Source organism: Poromitra crassiceps (assembly GCF_964638095.1).
Source record: "Poromitra crassiceps genome assembly, chromosome: 14".
In the NCBI taxonomy this organism is placed as follows: Eukaryota; Metazoa; Chordata; class Actinopteri; order Beryciformes; family Melamphaidae; genus Poromitra; species Poromitra crassiceps.
Window position 1 is genome coordinate 7,823,479 of NC_139633.1, and position 21,429 is coordinate 7,844,907.

The window sequence follows — 21,429 nt, forward strand, 5'->3', positions numbered from 1 at the left end:
AGTATTTAGTTTTGGTCTTGGTGAGTTCCTCCTTGTAAGACTTCACATGGTCTTCAAAGGCCAGACGGTGGACGGTGAGGCCAGTTCGTTTGTGGAGCCGCTCCAACCGACGACCAGTGGACTTCATGGTGCGGAGCAGGGGCGGTTCTAGGCCTTTTTTGGGCAAAAATAGTCTCAGCCCACCCAAAAACCCCTCCCCCCCCACCCCCCCCCCCAAATCCATGGTGGTCATTAGTAGCAGTTTCTGTTAAAATTGAGACAGTCCGGGATTTAAGGGGGGCCATATATATATATATATATATATATATATATATATATATATAGGCTACTGTAGTAATAATTAGCCTACTGTCATCTGAAGAAAAAAGCACAAGAGCAGCTGTGTTCCAGCTCTCTCCCCCTCTCTCTTTCTCTCTCGGTCTCTCTCTGACTCTGGTCTAATCACCCTCCCTGTCTGTCTGTCTGTCTCACTCGCTTTCTCTGCCTCTCTCCCCCCCGCGCTCCGTCTGTCTGTCTGTCTGTCTCTCTCTCTCTGCAACGGTCTGATCGCGCTGATGCGCCCTCTCTTTCTCTCTCTCACCCAAAATGTGGGAGATTTTCTCAATTTTAAGCTGAACTTGCCAAGATTATACCCATTTTCTTCCTCCTTTTCTGCTCACGGGGGTTTCTTTGTGCTTGCTATCAACGTTACTGCTCAGTGCTTCCTGCTTTCCCAAACTACGGGTCGGACCAAGGCTCAAACTTCAAAGAACGTGCATGCGTTAATCGCGCGTAAAAAAAATGAGTGGCGTTAATAGGAATTTGAGTTAACGCTCGATTAACGCGTTAACGCTGACAGCCCTAATATATATATAATATATAATATATAATATATAATATATATATATATATATTAGGGCTATATATATATATATATATATATATATATATATATATATTAGGGCTGGGACTTTAACGCGTTAATTTCTATTAATTAATTACCAAAAACGAACGCATTAAAAAAGTTAAAGGCATTTTACCGATCATGCATTGAGTGACATCAGACAACAAAGCCCCACATGTAGTAGGGAAGTGCGCTGTATGCTAACGATAAACATGGAATGTAACAGCAACAATACGACTTAGCTGCTAGTCACGGCATACACGTGTTTAGTTGATAGTTTTTAATCATCCACTCCAAAGTCCGTTGTAAGGTTGGAAAACACACAAACAACTTTTGTTCCACATCCACAAGTGTCACATCCACTGTTCTTTCTCTTGCTGGATAATATAAAACTAATCAAAAAGGACACGGTATAAAAACCGTGTGCCTCCACAGCTAGTCTTAGCTGAGGGTGCGGGTGCAATTATCTTAAAGTGACAGTACACGATTGTCAAAATAAATGAAAAAGCTAAATTAAGTTAAATTTAAGGGAAAAACGTACTTATTAATAATGGTTAGCTTACTTTTAATATTCTAAATGTTCAAATGTATAACTCAAAATGTGCATCTATTAGAAATACAACAGATAGATAGGAAAACTACGAGAAAAATATCAAGCCAATCTTTGCCTCATACATGGAAGAAGCAGATGAGAACGCGTTGCTTGCTGTTTGTTTTTTTTTGTTTTTTTGCAGGCCAGGCGAGGCCAGGCCACCAGGCATTTGCCCGACGTGCCCGATTATGCAGTCCGCGCCTGGCTGGTGGCGCTGGGGGCTGGGGCAGCTGATGTCGGTGGGCAGGGGGAGTTTTGGACCTGTCCGCGCGTTTTAGAATTCCTTGTGCTTGTAATTTCGGAGTCTTTCTGTGTATCGAGCTAACTGTGGTTGTTATACTGACAGACTGTAACGGAGTGCGCACAGAGACCTTAGACTTGCACGTACAGTAGGCTATATATTGTGTGTGTGTGTGCGTCCGTGTACAGCAGTGGACAGAGAGAGAGAGAGAGAGAGAGAGAGGGAGAGAGGCTGCAGAGGAACAGAGAGAGAGGGAGAGATGTGTCATTATATCGTAATATCTCACAACGGGCTCGGGCCAATTAATTTCATCTGGGCCGGATGGGGCACGGGTCTGCATGTCACGGGCCAGGGGGGGGCTCGGGCCGAGATTTCAGGGCCGCGCAGCTCTCTATCTACTCTCATCCTTCTAGCCGACATTGCCTCTCCATACCTGAGGGAGTCCAGTCTCCAGTGTGAATCCTCCAGCCCATCAGAGAGCAGATTCACCCCTGAGGTTCCAGGATGATTGTAGCTCAGGTCCAGCTCTCTCAGATGGGAGGGGTTGGAGCTCAGAGCTGAGGCCAGAAAAGCACAGCCTTCCTCTGTGAGCAGACAGCCAGATAGCCTGCGCAAGCACGCACGCACGCACGCACACACACACACACACACACACACACACACACACACACACACACACACAAACACACACACTATAAATGCCTCAAATACAGTTTTTTGTCATTTGGTCCAGTTTGAGCTAGTTCTCCACTCACTTTCTGATAGAATATAGCAGAAGTCCTGTTATTTTATGTTTCAACAAATGAGGCAACACAAATATGGGAAAGAATGAAATATCCTCATGGAAAGTAATTCACAGAGAAGAGGAAGTGTTGGTAAATATTGGAATCACAATTGGCTTTAAAATTACATCAACAGAAACAAATCTTCCACAGGTTAGTTGTTTATGTGAGCTGTACATTATCCTGCTTATTACAAAAATTTGATTATAAAAGCAACATTTAATAGACTTCTTTCTGCAGATCGATATGACCCAGGTCCTTCAGAGTGTGTGATCAGAACTGCGTGCATAGCAACAGTCTGTTATACAGCAATGGTCTGATATATAGAAATACCAGACTGTAGAATGCTGTGATTGACCAATCAGAATTGAGTATTCAATAAAGCCATGTAACAATTGCTGATACTAACCTGCATTTAAAGCAGGATTTAAACCAGGCCAGGGGTGTCAAATTCAAACTTACTGAGGGCCATGTTGAGGGTTGTGAATAAAATGAGGGGCCAGACATTTATTTATTATATTATATTGAAGAGGTAAATAATTAAGTAGCTTAGTAACTGTATTAAATAATATTGCATGGACACATTGCATGGATGGTTTTTCCATGTTTGTGGGTAATTCATACGAGAAAAACTGATTAATAATGCATGGGCGTTAGTGCAGGAACTCAATTATTTTATGTTATTACCCTAAAGTATTAACCATAGTTGTGTCTTGGAAGCTTTTTGCTGGCAGTATATATAGCCTATATAGTTCCATATTTATGATATTTCATGTGACATGAAATGCGTTGAAATGTAGTGTTTGTGTAGACCACATTTCAACTCTCAGTTACACAATGAATTGGAGAAATGCCCATTCACACACTATCAATATTGGAGATTTCAAGCTACAATGAACGAATTATCAATATGATTAACCAAATTGTGTTTTTTGACACGATGTTGTAACCGCATTTTAGCTGGTTGAAAAGAGGATGAAATTAGGTCTTAAATGTTCAGACCCAATATCACCCAGTTTTCAACTAGAAATCAACATTCAAATCCCGGTTTGTGCTCACTGGGTAATCTCTGCTGTCATTCTTTCTGTCGTAATCCCCAGGTAAGTGCTTGTTTCTTGGGCTTGGGCTTGCTTGGGCCACATTAAATTGATTGTCAGAATTTATTGGTGGTCCTGATTAAAAGACATGGAGGGCCTTGATTGGCCTGCATGCCTTGTTATTAATATGTTTGATTTAAATGGTCGCCTGTTGAACAGGACGAGGAATACTGACCTGAGAGTTTCCAGTCTACAGTGTGGACTCCCCAGTCCAGCAGAGAGCAGCTTCACCCCTGCATCCTGCACGTTGTTGTCACTCAGGTCCAGCTCTCTCAGGCTAGAGGACTCAGAGGTGAGAACTGAAGCCAGAGCTTCACAGCTTCTCTTTGTCAGCTGACACACACTCAGCCTTAATGGAGATGTACAACCAGTGTTACCATCTTATAATTATATGATTGAAATCTGTGCTGCATGAAAGGAATACTAATTCGGAACATTTTCCAGATTTCCGTTTAACAGTATACTACAATAAAATTGGTGTTTAATCCCAATGTAAAAGTTTCAAGTTCAACCTTTACAGCCAGGAAGATAATAAGGAACCAAGGCACTCAACTTGAGGTGAAAGATATACATTTATTATATTTATTATTGTTTAATTAATTAATTGTTAATTAATTGTTAATTGTTTATTATTATATATTTATTATTTATTGTTATTCCATTGGCGAGTTGTAAATTCTGAAGATTGTTAAAAAGCTCTGACCTGTTTCGGCATCTTAGATTAGATATACTTTATTGATCCCCAAAAGGGAAATTCATAATGTCACTATCACAGAACATGAAGTTTAAAATAGAGACAAATAAACACGAAAAGACAAAAAAACTGAGGGGTCAGCCACCGTCACACAACTGTACCGTAAAATAAATTAAGATCAGTCCACATACTGTATGGTACAGTTCATAAATTAGACAGCTGCATCATAGAAATACCTTATGGCAGTGGGATAAATTACTTCACCATAAAGAACATGTTGGTAATATAAAGCGACCACTAAAAGCACTCCTCAGGCTTTTAAAAGACGTGTGCAGAAGATGACCGTGCAACGTTTTTTCTTTGTACGTTGTTCTGTGGCAATCTCCAAAGAGTCGGGAGGGTACCAATAATGGAACCAGCCGTTTGATTAGTTTATTCAGGCTGTTCCTATCTTCTGCAGTAATGACAAAATATTGTTTATTGGGGAAGATATATAGATGACATCTGTGAGTGTGTGTGTGTGTGTGTGTGTGTGTGTGTGTGTGTGTTATTTGGTGTGTTATTTATTGGGGAATATATAGAGATGACATCTGTTTGGTGTGGACAGGGTCAGATGAGGATTTGGTGGCCTTTCACCAGTATTTAAATACTTAAATAAAAAGACAAAGGCCAAATTAATTTAATAGATTTGGGAATATACAGACAAAGAGGGGTACTTTTATTCTTTAAGAAACCTACTTCCTGTAATACAATTCTCCGTGCAAAAAGTTGTCATCCTGACCAAGAGAGATTCTGACCAGAAGGCTGAAGAACTGGAGTATTATTCAGTATGTGATGCCTTATCATGAGAAATGTTTTCAGATCCCCTATCTTCAACTTTAAACAACTCCAGTCCGTTCTGTGTGGAGTTTAAATGTTCACGTGTTTGTGTGATTTTCCTCCGGGTGCTCCAAAGACGTGCTGTGTTTGTGTAGTATCGTAATGTAATCTATTAAAATGTCTCGTATGTATATGTTGTATGTAACCTGTTGTGTAGATAGAGTATTTGATTGATTGATTGAAGTTTATTTTAAATATGCAACAACAATAAACAATAAGTACAGATATAGCCTTAAACCATTAAAATATATAAATGTATTAAACACAAGATCAAACTCAATTTTGTCATTACACATTTGAAAAAGAGTGGGAAGAAGTATACACTTATTTAATCCCACCCCTTTTCCTCAAATCATAATTTACTAATTTTGAAACTACCTGTTCCCTTTATGGTCAGACTTATAATGAATAATAAAAATGAACTTAGTTAACAAAACATTTTTGATTAATTCCTTATTAATAATTGCTGCTCTTGTAAACAACTCATAGATATCAAACCCCCTCTTCATCTCTATACCTCTGGAAAACCATTTGACTATATTTTATTTTAAACTGTTTTATATTTGGAGATTGCTTTAACGACACAATCAGACCATTCCATAATTTTACTCCGCAAATTGAAATACAAAAACCTATATATATATATATATATATATCTCCTCAAGTTGATTGCCTTGGTTCCTCATTGGTTTCTTATTAACTTCCTGGCTAATATCTATCATCTGTCAAAGAGCACCTTCTTGTCTTTTAGAGTTGGTCGTTTCAGGAAGCTCTCCAATTGTATCACCCTTTATTCAACCTTTACAGAGAGAGGAATACTGACCTGAGAGTCTTTAGTCTACAGTGTGGATTCTCCAGTCCAACAGAAAGTAGCGCTACTCCCGAATCCTGCAGCTTGTTGTTACTTAGGTCCAGCTCTTTCAGACTAGAGGACTTGGAGCTGAGAACTGATGAGAGCTTATTACAGCATTTGTCTGTGAGCGTGTTTAGATTCAACCTGACAAAATAGAGAGAACATTTTCATTTATACTTTATATAATTAGCTCTCCAGAGTGAATCTCTGTCGGTGAGCAGGATGGAGTTCAGTGTCTTACTCCAGTACACTTGAAGGGAACATTTGGTGTTTCAGAGATCAAACATGAGTGGACAACATGACACACTGCCTGTCATTTAGGCTGATAAAAGTATGTGATATTTGCTTTAATTAATCAAATAGAGAACATCTACTCTTTATTGAATTAGAACAGGCTGCTAGTCTCTCTCTCTCTCCTTGCATAACCTGTTCTCAGTTACCTTGATCATATACCCACAGTGTAAAAGCTCTCCCAACCAACATGCCTTGTTCGATTGCAATTGCTTTGCACCCCTTCTCTTCCCCACAGCTTCTATCTTTATTCTCAGGAAGGTTGCAAATTGTGTCCTTGTCAGACTCCTGCCAAATATCCCCAGTCTTCCACTTCCAACCTTCCTGACCCAACTGCTCCACCTTTCCAAACTTGAATTAAAATCCCTGCTCATGCTCTGTTGTCCTGTCACTCATGTGAAGGCTCACGAAGATAGATTTTTTTATCATACAGATTTTATGCATGAATGCAGAAAAAATGACCACAAAAAGAAAAGACAAATGTATCAAATTATAGCATGTAATATTATAGTTGCAACCTATTGTTAGATAAAATAATCGTAACTTGATCTTACCTGAGAGTTTCCAGTCTACAGTGTAGACTCTCCAGTCCAACAGAGAGTAGATTCACTCCTGAATCCTGCAGGTCATTGTTACTCAGGTCCACCTCTCTCAGACTAGAAGGTTGGGAGCTGAGAACTGAGGCCAGTGCTTCACAGCTTTTCTCTGTCACCTGGCAGCCACTCAGCCTGGAGGAGAATCCGTGATAAAGACTTTTTGACTTTTAATGTCCTTTAATGAACAGTCATCTGACACTAAAAACAGAGGGACTTAACAGCGCCAACGCTAAACTAAACAAAATCAAAATACGTCACCACACACACACATACACACACCTCCTGGAGAACAGGAGCGATACGTGGCTGGCTCACATTAGCACTGGGGGAGAGAGTCACGCACCTGAAATGCCATGTCAAGTACTCTCATAAGCCACTCCCACTTCCTGTTTGACCCTCTGATGCAAAGACGTAAATTACAATATTATAAGTAAACAAAGGGGGTCCCTGACAATCACATGTCAATCACATATCACCCTGTGACAATTAACTAACACCAGAGCCATATAATAGAAGAGTTGCAAGATTCCATTCACTCCAATGGACCCATTTTTTAGTGAGGATTAAGCAGGGCTGTCCGTTTGTTTTGTACTTTTGAAAGGGTAAGACATTTAAATAATCAAATTGTATATTATCAGCTTTATTTTATGCATTCAAATGTAGCGCGAGTCCCCTTCCTGGCTATGGAGCTGCATAATCATGCCTGTTTATGCAGGCATGCAAACCTCTTGTGTCCAATATCGCCACACTCAAAACAGCGCAAAGTATCCATACTCGGATACAGACTATATGAGCCCCTTCACATTCAAAGTCTGCTTGGTGCTTTTCAAGTACATAAACACCTGTCTGCGAAAGGACAGGACATGTTTCAAACTTGGCTCCTTACACCTGAGTGAAATATCCTGAACCCACTAGCAAACCTCCTAAGGCATAATTTTTATAAATAGAGGCACTTTTGATACAACTACACATGTCGCTGGTGCCAACATTGGAGCTACCGGTGCCAGCACTCTCTTCACCCGAATGTTACTAGTCATCACTTTGCTGACCAAACTTTCTTTCTTCAAAAACACGACCACTGGTTATCTGGGAAGCATGTCCAAGCTGTTCACTCCTTAGCTGTTCACTGATGGCCTGCAACACGTCTTCCACCGTGGTTCCACTGTCAGATACACACCGTATTCCATGATGCAGCAAAACCTCCGCCCCATCCGACTGAGAGGCCATGCTGCCTGGCGGGCAAATACCAAACACCGGGCACCCCAAGGACCAGGGCTAAGAAAACCTCAAGACAAAACCGCTTAAAATACTGAGACCACTAAAGCCCCCAGCACCAAAAAGAAAAGGAGGGAAGAAATTGGGGAAACAGGCCAAAAAAGCAAAGAGAGAGAGAGGAACCCCAAAAACTTGGAAGGTTGGAGATCTCCTCGACGTAGACGGCTGCTCCATCTCACCATCCACTGAAGTCCGCAACCTGGGTGTCATCCTCGACTCCACTCTCTCCTTCCACTCCCACATCAAAACCATCACCAAATCTACCTTCTACCACCTCAGAAACATCTCCCGACTCCGGCCATCACTCTCTGATTCCGTTGCTGAAACCCTCATACACGCCTTCATCACCTCCCGCCTGGACTACTGTAACGGAGTCCTGTTCGGGGTTCCCAACAAAACCCTGGACAGGCTCCACTATGTACAAAACTCAGCTGCCAGGGTACTAACCCGCACCAAACCCTGGCAGCACATCACTCCCACCCTCATCCACCTCCACTGGCTCCCGGTCAAGTCCCGTATCTTGTATAAAATCCTACTCCTCACATACAAATCCCTCCACGCCCTCGCCCCCCAGTACCTGTCTGACCTCCTGCAACCCTACACCCTGTCCCGGAACCTGAGGTCCTCCAACTCGGGTCTCCTCTCCATCCCCCACTCCTGCCTGCGGACCTTTGGGGCCAGAGCCTTCAGCGTGGCGGCCCCCACTCTCTGGAACTCTCTCCCAGCTGAAATCCGCAATGCCCCATCACTGGCTACTTTTAAGACTCTACTCAAGACCCACCTGTTCAACACAGCTTTCGGCATCTAGTCTCTTCTGTTCTTTGTTATGTTCTTTGTTAACTTCTATGTGTGTCCGTCATCTTTTTGTACTTTTCTAAAGCAGCCTTGGGTTCCTTGAAAGGCGCTATATAAATCCAAGCTAGTATTATTATTATTAGTATTATTAAAAATATATTTTTTTATCATAGAGTTTATACCATATGAAGTTACTCGACAAATGCAGAAAAAAAGGAAATAAAGAAAAAATATGGCAAAAAGAAAAGACAAATCCATCAAAGAATAGCATGCAATATTATAGTTACAACCTATTGTTAGATAAAATAATGATAATTTAATCTTACCTGAGAGTTCCCAGTCTACAGTGTGGACTCTCCAGTCCAGCAGAGAGGAGCTTCACTCCTGGATCCTGCAGGTCATTGTTCCTCAGGTCCAGCTCTCTCAGACTAGAAGACTGGGAGCTGAGAACTGAGCCCAGTGCTTCACAGCTTCTCTCTGACAGCTGGCAGCCACTCAGCCTGAAGGAGAATACGTGATAAAGAGATACAAGTTTGAAAATATATATATATATATATATATATTTCTTATATTTAATCTACTGAATCTATCCAGTTATGTATGCACCTACAGAGCTTTATTAGAGGCTTTGACCACTGGCAGCAGCCTGAGAAGACACTCCTCTGATGCAGAGTATTTCTTCAGGTCAAACTCATCCAGCTCTTCTTCTGATGACAGTAAGATGAAGGCCAGAGCAGACCACTGAGCAGGGGAGAGTTTGGAGAGACGTCCTGATCTCAGGTACTTTTGGATCTCCTCCACTAGAGAATGGTCATTCAGCTCATTCAGACAGTGGAACAGATTGATGCTTCTCTCTGCAGACAGATTCTCCCTGATCTTCTTCTTGATGTACTGGACTGTTTCTTGATTGGGCTGTGAGCTCCTTCCTGTCTGTGTCAGCAAGTCTTCGAGGAGATCCTGATTGGTCTCCAGTGAAAGACCCAGGAGGAAGCGCAGGAACAAGTCCAGGTGTCCATTTGGACTCTGTAAGGCCTTGTCAATAGCAATCCTGTGTACCTTTGTTGTAGATGTTTTGCTGAAAAACATCCGCAGATTTTTTAAAGTTAGTCTTGGCATGGGCATTACATTCTTTTTGCTGTTATTGAGTGACATGACCACATGAACAGCAGCGAGAAACTCCTGCATGCTCAGATGGACAAAGCTGAACATCTTGTTCTTATCTTTGTTCTTCTTTGGCCGGTCCTGCTCTTTAAAGATCTGTGTGAACACTCCTGAGCACAGTGCAGCTTCACTGAAGTCAATGCCACTCTCTTTTAGGTCCTTCTCATAGAAGATCATGTTGCCTTTCTCCAGCTGGTGAAAAGCCAGTTGCGCAAGTGCCTGAATGCACTGTGTGCTGTTCTCTGTGCTATACTTCTCTTTGGTCTGATCGATCTGGAACACCAGGAACTTTGTGTACAACTCAGTCAGGGTCTTGGGCAGGTCTTCTTCTCTCTCAATGGTTTTCAACAGATCCCCCAGAACTGTAGCAGTGATCCAGCAGAAGACTGGGATGTGGCACATGATGTGGAGGGTTCGGGAAGTCTTGATGTGGGAGATGATTTTGCTGGCCTGCTCCTCATCACTGAATTTCTTGCTGAAGTACTCCTCCTTTTGTGGGTCAGCGAAGCCTCTCACCTCTGTCACTCTGCCAACTAAGTCTCCAGGGATCTGATTGGCTGCTGCAGGTCGTGTGGTCATCCAGAGGCGAGCAGCGGGAAGGGCTTTTCCCTTGATGAGGTTTGTCAGCAGTACTTCTACTCTGGTTGGCTTTGTCACATCAGTAGAGCACTTTTCTTTGGCTTTGAAGTCTAGTTGAAGGCGGTTCTCATCCAGACCATCCAAGACAAACAGAAGCTTGAAGTTACTCTTGTCAAAGTTAGAGTTTCCTGACTTCTGTAGTTCTCTGAAGATGTAATCAAGAGCCTCCTTCGTAATGTCTTTGGTTTCCCCAATACATTTGTGAATTAGTTCTGCCAAACTAAACTTTTCTCCCTTCAGTGAATTCAGCTCACGGAAGGTGAATGGAAATATGAGATGAACATCTTGATTGGCTCTTCCTTCACTCCAGTCTAGGATGAACTTGTGCACCAGGAAGGTTTTGCCGATTCCTGCAACCCCAATGGTCAGCACTGTTCTTATAGATTTGTGTTTTCCAGATGGGTGTTTGAAGATGTCACTGGGTTCGATTGATTCCTCTGTGTCTGCTGGCTTTCTTCGTGCCATCTCAATCTGCATGACCTCATGCTGCATGTTGATGTTTATGACACCTCCATCTGCCATGCAGAGCTTTGTGTAGATATGATCCAGAGGTTTCTCATCCTTCTTGTCTAACCATCCTTCTGGTGCACACACAAACCCATCCTGGAAGTTCGGTTGGACCTTTTGTTGGTACCATGTGATAAGTTGTGGATGCTCTGTTGTTCTCACCAGCAGATCTATGTATAACAAAGTAACATAAATAAAAATTAAACTACAACTACAAATATTATGCTCTTTTGCAGGTAGCAGCACTAAACAGATGCTTGTGACAAATGCCGACTCATCTTTCAGCTAGCAAGATGAGTCGGCATCGATCAATTGTCTCTGGCCCCTCCCTGTTACACTTAATTCTGATATTTTTAGCAGGCTATACTGGTCCAACAACTGGCTGGCCAAACATTGTGCTGATAAGGGCTATCTATTCTTAGATAACTTGCCCTTCTTTAGACGCAAGACTGGCATGCTTAAGGTGGATCGCATCCACCCTACCCCATTGGGTGCACTTTATCTAAAAACCTGGATAGCTGCCTGAGGCAGACTCAGACTACTAACCAAGTCTGACAGTTTCACCCACAACATACAGGGCCACAGGCTGTCATACAGCCTGTTATACAGGCTGTTATACAGCCTGTTAGTTCTCCTTGTGTGGTTATAGAGTCTGCTAGCTCAATTAACATAGTTTATCCAATACAGACTGTGCTCCATCCGCGCCGCGCTATTACTAGTAGTGACCGACCCATAAACGCTCTGCATAATCTTAACCCCAACCCAAACCTTATTGTTCTTAACCCGACTGTTACTAGCGTCGCTCCGTTTCCGTATTGTACCACAATTCCTCAAATTAGCACTGTTTCTCTCCATCGCTCTGTCTCCTCACGTCGCTCTCGCCCACCCCTCAAAACATTAAACATTAACTTAATTGAGATTAAATCTACTCACGATGTTGAATGCTCTAAAACTATTATCACTGACGATAAGCATATTGGACTCGGATTCATTAATATTAGATCAATCACAAATAAAGCCCTTCTGGTCAATGACTTAATTATAGAACATAATACCGACATAATGGGATTATGCAAAACCTGGCTAAAGCCGAATGATGTTCTTCCACTTATTGAAGCCTCCCCCCCTAACTTTACCAATTCGCATATCGCCAGAACGTCAACAGAAATTATGGGGGCAGCGACCCAATTTTCAACTCACATTTAAGTATTTTGCAGGATCAAAAGTATAAGCTCTCATCCTGTGAGTTACTTACCATGCGACCCTCTAATATAGCTGCCCTCATACCCTTCTACCTAGTCATGCTCTACCGCCCACCTGGGCCCTATTCATCTTTTCTTGATGAATTTTCCAACTTTCTCTCTGACCTCGTAAACCATCCACGGGAAAAAAATTGTGAAACATTTGGAGCTTTTGAAGGCAGGTTTAGAGGAATAACTGATTTTAAATTAACAGTTGTGATGTCATTATTCAGTCTTAACCACCAATATTTGATCCTTTTCTCATTCACTCCTATGTCACCACCTGCTCTCCCTGCAGGGCTTGAAATTAACTTTTTTGACCACCTGCCAATATGGCTGCTAGATTTCAAAGTTACCAGCCAATTAGAATTTCCACTAGCCAAAATGTTTTTCTTGAAATAAACCAGAATATGAGTGGGGTAATTTAAGCCGAGAGGATTCTCAGCCGGGGATTCTCAAAGCCTGTTGAGGGTAACACAGGAACAAAAAGGCACTCTTGAATGAGTTAGTTATAAAAAAAATACTTCAATGTAGAACAGTAATTTCTTACACATGAGATTACTTTTAGCCTTTTAGTCGTAAAGATTATTGAAAGATATTCCATATTCCAGACTGAAATGTTATAACAGAAGTGGAGTATTGGCCAGAATGACATGAACATTTGGGGCCCTATCTTCATACAGGCGATATCCCCTATTAGCGCTTGCGCACCTGTTTGCGCGTGGCTTAGCAGGGAAGGGGAAGGGGAGCAGGGAAGATTACAGCTCCGTTCTATGAACGAATATAAAACTTCCGGTTTACTTCCGGTTTGCGGAGCTAGCGAATATAAGACCTCCGGTTACCTTCAGAGTAAAAGCGGCGTAATCATGTTTTTAAAATTCATAGAAAAATGGTTAGTTGGCAGATTAAAACAATAAACAAAGCATCTAAACGAAGGTATACAATACACATTATGTTTCTGTTTAACACCAACTGTTTTAATAACATTGAGAACGCTCTTCTCAGTATGTAAATGGCTAAAACCTGTTCACTGGAGTGCTAGCCTTTACAAATTGGACACTGTACACCCCTGTGTCGAAAGTGGCAGCACAAACGATATATATATATATATGTGTGTGTGTGTGTGTGTGTGTGTGTGTGTGTGTGTGTGTGTGTGTGTGTGTGTGTGTGTGCATTGTATTTTATATCATTTTCCAAGCCATACTCGGTGCATATTGCAAGGAGCTGCTGAAGACCAGCGCTACTCGGGCTGAGGACGGCCAAGTCATCTGCGTACATCAGATGGTTCACCAATGTAACGCCAATCATGCACCCAGTCTTACAGGCGTTCAGTCTCTTGGACAGGTCGTCAACATAAAGATTGAACAGAACAGGGGACAAAATCCCTCCCTGCCTGACCCCATTGCTTACCCTAAATGGGCCAGATACACTATCTCCCCATTTCACCTGCATAGTTTGGTTGGCATACCAGTACACTAGAATCCTTACCAAGTATCCAGGCACACCTCTTTCTCTCAACTTTGTAAATAGTTTACAGTGGTTAACCCGATCAAAGGCTTTGGAAGCATCAATAAAACATATAAACACAGATGAGTTCAGGGCAGGCCTTTGTATTTGTTCACAATCTCCTTCAGTGCATAAACACACAGGTCAGTGCCATGTTTGGCTTTAAAACCAAACTGGTTATCTGTGGAGTGGATACACTCATTGATTTTATCCAAGATAATTAATTCAAGGACTTTAGATAGGATGCTAGCAAGAGCTATAGGCCTGTAGTTATCTAGGCTAGAATTGACACGCTGAAGAAGGCCGTTAGGCTGAAACGTCCGCGTGTGTGCTGTACCTGGTGTCAAGCTGGAATAAACTAAACGAAAGGACATTTTTGTGTGCTGGCTCTCTCTCTCCTACTAATAAGACAGAAAGCATTGAGTCAGGCAACAGGCCATGGACCATAAACCCAGTAAAGCATAAAGAGAGAAGAGGAGCTGTTCTCAGACTGGCATATTTGAGGTGTTCGGCTGAAGAGCCAATGATGACAGACTTCAAAACAGTTTACAGTTTTCTGATATACTACTGATGTTCTAATGATACAAAGCTGGTTGAAAATGGGCGGAGTGTTCCTTTAAATGAAAAAGTGTTAGCTTCCCCCTCTCACCTGCCTCATGACCATGTTTAAGGTCATGATGTGAGAACGGTGGCCTTAGTGCTACTTTGACCTGCATTCACTTGCGGCTTACTCTCCCTAATTAATGCCACTATGTATGTTAATACCATCATTGCTCATCCCAATAGCTTAGAATAGTTGCCACTATTATAGGTGGCTGGCATCTCTCAAACACTGGGCATGCGACTGACTCCAATCACCCACATTTAACACACTTTAAAACACTTTTAAACACTATTCTCATTTGATCAAGAAATATAACTGACCATATATAACTGATCTTCACTGAAGAAAGCCTCATTAGGCTGAAACATCTGTATTATACTGCTGTGCGTCATTAAATTAACTCTAAACTAGATTGTGAGTTCTGCCATTCTGTATATAGGCCTATGCAATTTCTGTACAGACTGTTTCTCATATTTTTTATATAATACCTTTTTGGTTTTGTCTCTGTGTGTGTGTGTGTGTGTGTGTGTATGTGTGTGTGTGTGTGTGTGTGTGTGTGTGTGTGTGTGTGTGTGTGTGTGTGTGTGTGTGTGTGTGTGTGTGTGTGTGTGTGTGTGTGTGTGGTGTGCGCTTTGGTTTGTTTGTTTGATTGAATAACTACTTGTTTGTACTGTCCAGGTATTTGTATGTGTCTGACACTGTACATGAAGTGCAAGCTATGACTGTCATACATAGTCATGTGTTTAGTCTTATTGAGTGACTGCCTATAGGCTTCCCCTCTGACACTGCCTCGTCTATCTATGTATTATGTTCACTTGTTTGTACATAAGACTATTCAATAAAAGATATTTGGAAAAAATAAAGAAACCTGATGATTGATTGATTGCTTTATTGCAGACTCATGGTCCATAGAAAAAACATACATACATAAATACATAGATACACACAAATAACATAAAAAATATACATTTCACTTTAAAAAACAACTGGTCAAATAAAGAAACATTAAAATAAATTCATATGCAGGCTTTTAAGCCAATGTGCCCTGAGACTGGACGTATATCGAGTGCAGCTCTTGACTGGGTTAGTGAGAGCCACAATTATGCTGTTTCCAGACACATCCAGAATAGTTGCCACTATTATAGGTGGCTGGCATCTCTCAAACACTGAGCATGAGACTGACTCCAATCACCCACATTTAACACACTTTAAAACACTTTTAAACACTATTCTCATTTGATCTATGGAATATTTCCCTTTAACTAACTGCTTATAAATGGCTTATAGTAGATGAACGTTCTTATACCCCCTCTTCTACACCTGGCCCCGTGACCAGGTGACAACAGTTGCCTAATTTAGGCTACTATTGTCTCTACATAAGTGATGGAATGTTTTTGTCTTCTCTGCCAGGGATGAAGTGACCTGTAAATGATTCAAATTAGCATTGCCCAGCTCTGATTCGCCCTCACAGGAACAAGGTGTGTCATCCAGTTTGCTTAAAATGAGTTTACTTTGCCACATTCAGGTCAGATCTCCTGGAGTAAGGTAAGACATTTGTGGCTTTCTTGTGTGTGACTACCATTGCCAAAATCTGTTGTATCTATCAAACATACTGGCATATTTTGGTGTCAGGTATTTCTTCATTCAGTTTGCATGTTGGCTAACAGTACAGATATTCTGCTCATGTCAGAAACTGGCCTACAGCAAATGTCTAATTTCTGTGCTATGGAGAAAGGTGAAACACAATAATACTTTTTTGTTTATATATTTCTCACATTCTAACACATAGCAACCATTGGTTATGCACATACATTATTTATTTTTGTTTCAGAAAAGAGAAAAATATTACATTTAGATTAACATTTAGGTTTCAGATGTCATTACGGTAACACTTTCTATGAAGGGCATGTCTATAAGCCATTATCACAAGGCATTATAATGCATTTATAAGGCTTTATAAGACTTGTTATTGTTATAAAGCCTTGTGAATTTGCTCATAATGCTTTATAGACATTTTGTACTTTTTACTAAGGTTTCCAGCAGCAACTTTTGTTAGTGGGGCCACTCAAATATTCATATTTCTTCTTATTTTTCACAGTGATGGCATCTTACGGAAAGCGTCACAAAGTCCAGCAGTGGCCACGGTCAAAGATCACAGGCAAGTGTCATCGGACACTCATTCCATCGGAGGATGTGATCAAGGAGAAAGAGGTGGGATATTTGGTCTCATAGGCATGGCTAGGAAAATTAACAATAGTCAATTTCAATATTTGAAAGTTAAAAAATGCTAATATGGGTCTGACTTGAACTTACTTTCAATGTGTTGTTTCAATGTTATTATTGTTATTGTCATTATAACATGTCTTTATACAGTTGTCAACAGCAAGAGTCACAAATCCTCTCCTGAATGATGTGATGATGTGTTGTGTGCCACTCATATAGTCATTTCTGGACAAATATTGAACACTGTACACCCCTGTGTCGTTGCATTCAAAATGGGTCTTGACTGTTTTTTTTTGTGCACAGTTCGTCCTGGTGATTGGAGACTCCCACCTACGCTCTCTGGTCGATGGTGTTGTGGACATGCCATCCGGCAGGCTGACGTTTGGCTTCATGTCAACTCCATCTGGAGATGCTGATGACCTCAGAAAGGAGATATGCCATGCTAGAGACCTGCCTTGCCCACCTGATGTTGTCTGCATCCTGGCACCAAGCAACAACCTGACGTCAAGTCTCACAATCGACCATGCTGCCAAAGCGTTCGAGGGTCTTCTTCGCACAGCTTTGTACAAGTGGCCAAAGGTATACAATCACATCTACTGAAATGTGACCACATACATAACGTCTCTTTCTGTGCAGACTGTATATATATATATATATATATATATATATATCTTTATCTTTATCTTTATTGTTTATTTGAGCAGGGACAGTACACAATAAACATATTGCACCAGAGATAGCTAAGAGCTAATTTGCATCTGTAGTCCCTGCGCCGCACATAGTACATATCAAATACAGAAATAAAAGAAAATCCTAGTGTCTAAACAATCAATATACATGGTATATATATATATATATATATATATATATATATATATATATATATATATATATATTATTTATATATATTTTATTTTTGTTTTTGTTTTATAGGTCTTTGTTCTGGACTTCCCCCTCCGTCGGTTTGATGTTGAGGATAAGGACATATGCCTGGAGTACCAACAACACCTGAAGGATGAGTATCACAGAGTATCTGCTCGGATGGGGGTACGCTACCTGTCTACAGAAAGAAACTTCCCTCACTCAGAGAGGTAAGAGAATACTGCAGCTTGTGTAAAAGTGACATGTTTTATGTCATACATTTCTTAACGAACATAATGACCTTTAAAGAGGGTGTCAATGTCCTAGCTCAATCAGCGGGCAGAGCACTGGGTTCTGTATTGAACAAAGTTAAACACTGTGGCAATCTGGGTTTTCATACTTACACACAACTGTATAACTCATGTGTCTGTCCGGTGTCGGACTTTGTGACACCCGAGAGACTATGAGTAATATGTTCTGTTTGTATAAAGATAAATTGTCTGTCAACTTATGGTATAAACCACAATTAAGAACTTATCGTCTCATAAAAGACAGTTACGGTGTCACTATGTGAAGTTTGATTTGAACAGACAAAAAAGATCCCTGTGTGCTCAACTGTGCTCTGGAACTCTTCCATTAGCACTAGAGACTGGTAGGTTTAACGCAACCCCTGAAGAAGATAGACTCTGTTTAGTATGTGAATTACGCGAAATTGAAAACAAAATTAATTTCTTGTTCTACTGTACTGCTTATGATGGCGCAAGGGAAGTACTCTTTAGTCAAATGTCCTCCATTTATGCTGACTTATTTGAATTGGACAATTATGAGAAACTTGAGCTGTGGTTTAAAAAAGCGACCTTCCCCACAGCAGAGTTTATTTGTCAGGCATGGGAGCAAAGACAAAACTTTTTGTTTAGTAATTGATATATTGCTCTGTACTGCTGTCTGAGCAGTACGCTGACCTGTGACCTGTTTTTATTTAAATGTACCACTGTATCAATGCTGTATTGTTGTATTTTGTTGTGTGTCTTGGGTTGGGCATGATGGGTGCATGACACTTTAATAAATTAATCAATCAATCAATCCTAACTGATTACTGGTTCTCCACTAGCTTCCTGTGGTGCCAGGACAGAGTCCACCTCAGTGATGACTTTGGCATGCCTGTCCTGAGAGATCTCATCTGGCAAGCATCATACAGAGTTCTGCATGTGAAAGAGCCAGTCAACCAGCACCGAGTGCGCACTTTACCTCGTCACCGCCAAAAGATGCAACCAGCTCCTCCACGCCAGCCCAGCACCCCAGCAAGGAAACCAGGTCCTAGAAGTTATCCCACTCCTGCTCGCCATGGTGAGTCCCCCGTATAGGCATTGTAATTTTGCTGTTGTGTGTATTCGCCTGTTAGTGATTGCATTTTCTAACATTTCCTCTTTTCAAAATGTCTGCTCCCAGGACGAAACGGGGAGAACCTGGACAGGCCACAACAACCGTCAGTGGCTGAACAGAAGCTGAAGGTATGTTTGCTTCTCATGCAAGTCTGTCACACTATTCTATGTAATCCGTTTGTATTATATATGAAATGCTAATGCTGTTTTATGTCTATTTAAGGAGGAGAACCTGGACAGGCCACAACAACCGTCAGTGGCTGAACAGAAGCTGAAGGTATGTTTGCTTCTCATGCAAGTCTGTCACACTATTCTATGTAATCCGTTTGTATTATATATGAAATGCTAATGCTGTTTTATGTCTATTTAAGGATGCTGTTGTCACGCAATCATGGAAGGTGAAGGTCCACAGAGATGTAGAGAATGTGGTTCAACAACAAAGAGACAAACATCTTGGATTGCTGCTCCTGATGTAATTACTCTTTCTGTGTCACGTGTTGATAATGGTGGCAGGGTACTGCATACTCCTGTAGCCCCATCTGTAGCCCCATCTGATGTAATTGAAATCCCCATTGGTGACAGCAGTAAAATTAAGTATAAGTTGTGCTCTATTATTTGTCATAGAGGCTCTGTGGCCAAAGCCGGACACTTCTGGGCACATTTGCTTTATGCCCATGTTGTAATTAAAGCAGATGATGGTACAATATGCATCATAACAACGGCAAACGCAAAGCAACAGGCAAGCAAGAATGGGTACATATTTTTCTATGCCAAATCTAATGATGCACCACTTAATGGTGCACTTAATTTGGAAGATATTGATTCGGCCCTCCCAGTAATAGCGGGCACTCTCTCTAAGGTCAACTCTCATCCATTTTATGATCATGATGCGGATGTTCATGTTTTCTCCATTGAAAGACCAAATCACAATATGTGTGAGGCCATACCAATCCTAACATTTCTAAAAACTACATCTGCTTTCCAAAAATGCCACACAAGGCTTGCAGCAGCAGCGGTGGAGTCCCCAGCATTGTTTACAATAGCGCTTGAGAAAATCAATGTAGTCAATAATGATTTGGTATCATTAGTTTCTCAGCGATTTTCTATGACAGAAGTATGCACCATGTTAAACAGCTTTGTGAAAGAGACCCTTGGGGCTTCTTTCCTTGGAAATGACCTGCTGTGTCTTAAAAGTCTCAGTCGCTATCTTTGTAGTCAATGTGGTGACCAGGCCGTACCATCTAGTAAGACCATGTCACAACTCATAGTGCAGCCACATGAGGTTTCACAAAAAGGCATCTTGGACACACTGGCACAAGAATTCCATGTGCAATATGGCCAATGCAAAACATGTAAGCATGAAATCAGATCATCAGCCTGTAAAGTAATCCACAGCCCACAGTCTTTACTTATCTTGTTAAAAGCCGGCATAGACATTCCCAAAACGTTCACTCTCTCCTGTCTGTACAACCAAAATGATTATGCTGTGTCCAGTGTTTGTGCATTTTTTGACAAGCCACCATATGTGTCATTGTACACCTGTAAAGATCAGGAATGGCATATCATGACAAAGGTATCGAATGACACAGTAGGCTATAGCTTTGAGCTGATGCAGAAAATACTGACCACAGCTAGTTTCTTTTTTGTGTCATACGAGAAAACTAAGAGTGTGAAACACATCAACTTTCAGCAGGTTGGACAAAAACATAAATGCACAGATAGATGCAAACAACAAAAGCAGACAAGTGAGACACAAATGAGACATGTTCCAAAGCTAGTGAACACTCATACAGGTACATCACGTCTTTCTGCTGAAGACATTGCTAGTGTGAGGAATGGTGGGTGGCTGAGTGATTGGACGATCGATGTGTACCATCAGCTCTTGCTCTCTAGTGTTGACAAAATGGCACACATTTGTCACAGCACTTTTGTAAGCCAAGAGTTAAGGAGTCTTTGGTGTGATGACATTAGTGTTCTCCCAGATGTACCACGAGCATCACTTAATTGGTGGAACTTTGAGTTGGTGATATTGCCCGTCCATGCAAAGTCCCATTGGGGATCCATCGTCATAGATTTCACCAATAAGACAGTGAAGGATAATGGCATAGTATTAGATGTTGTGATAATGGATTCACTACGTGTGTATGAACAGGAGCTGGTTAAGGTATTCTATCCACTGCAAAGGTACTTAGCCTTACAGTACTTTGCATTGCACGGTAGAAGTACGGGTATCACATTTAGATATGAATGTTATCACAGATGTCCCAACTTCATACCACAAAATGATGGCAACAGCTGTGGTATTTTCACTTGTTTGTTTTCCAAAG

The 21,429-nt window shown here is 41.2% G+C and overlaps 1 protein-coding gene across 1 annotated transcript in view; it reads right to left on the reverse strand.

Moving 5' to 3' along the window:
- Nucleotides 1-14,696, reverse strand: part of LOC310788803 (NACHT, LRR and PYD domains-containing protein 3-like) — a gene marked incomplete at both ends in the record, with an annotated part of 34,794 nt that extends 20,098 nt beyond the window's left edge. The window contains 5 exons of the mRNA XM_083650377.1: nt 2,150-2,323; nt 9,305-9,478; nt 9,589-11,455; nt 13,771-13,861; nt 14,682-14,696. Of these exons, the coding sequence (XP_083506503.1) occupies nt 2,150-2,323; nt 9,305-9,478; nt 9,589-11,455; nt 13,771-13,861; nt 14,682-14,696 (2,321 nt within the window). The remainder of the gene's footprint in view (nt 1-2,149; nt 2,324-9,304; nt 9,479-9,588; nt 11,456-13,770; nt 13,862-14,681) is intronic.
- Between the last annotated feature and the right edge of the window lie 6,733 nt (nt 14,697-21,429).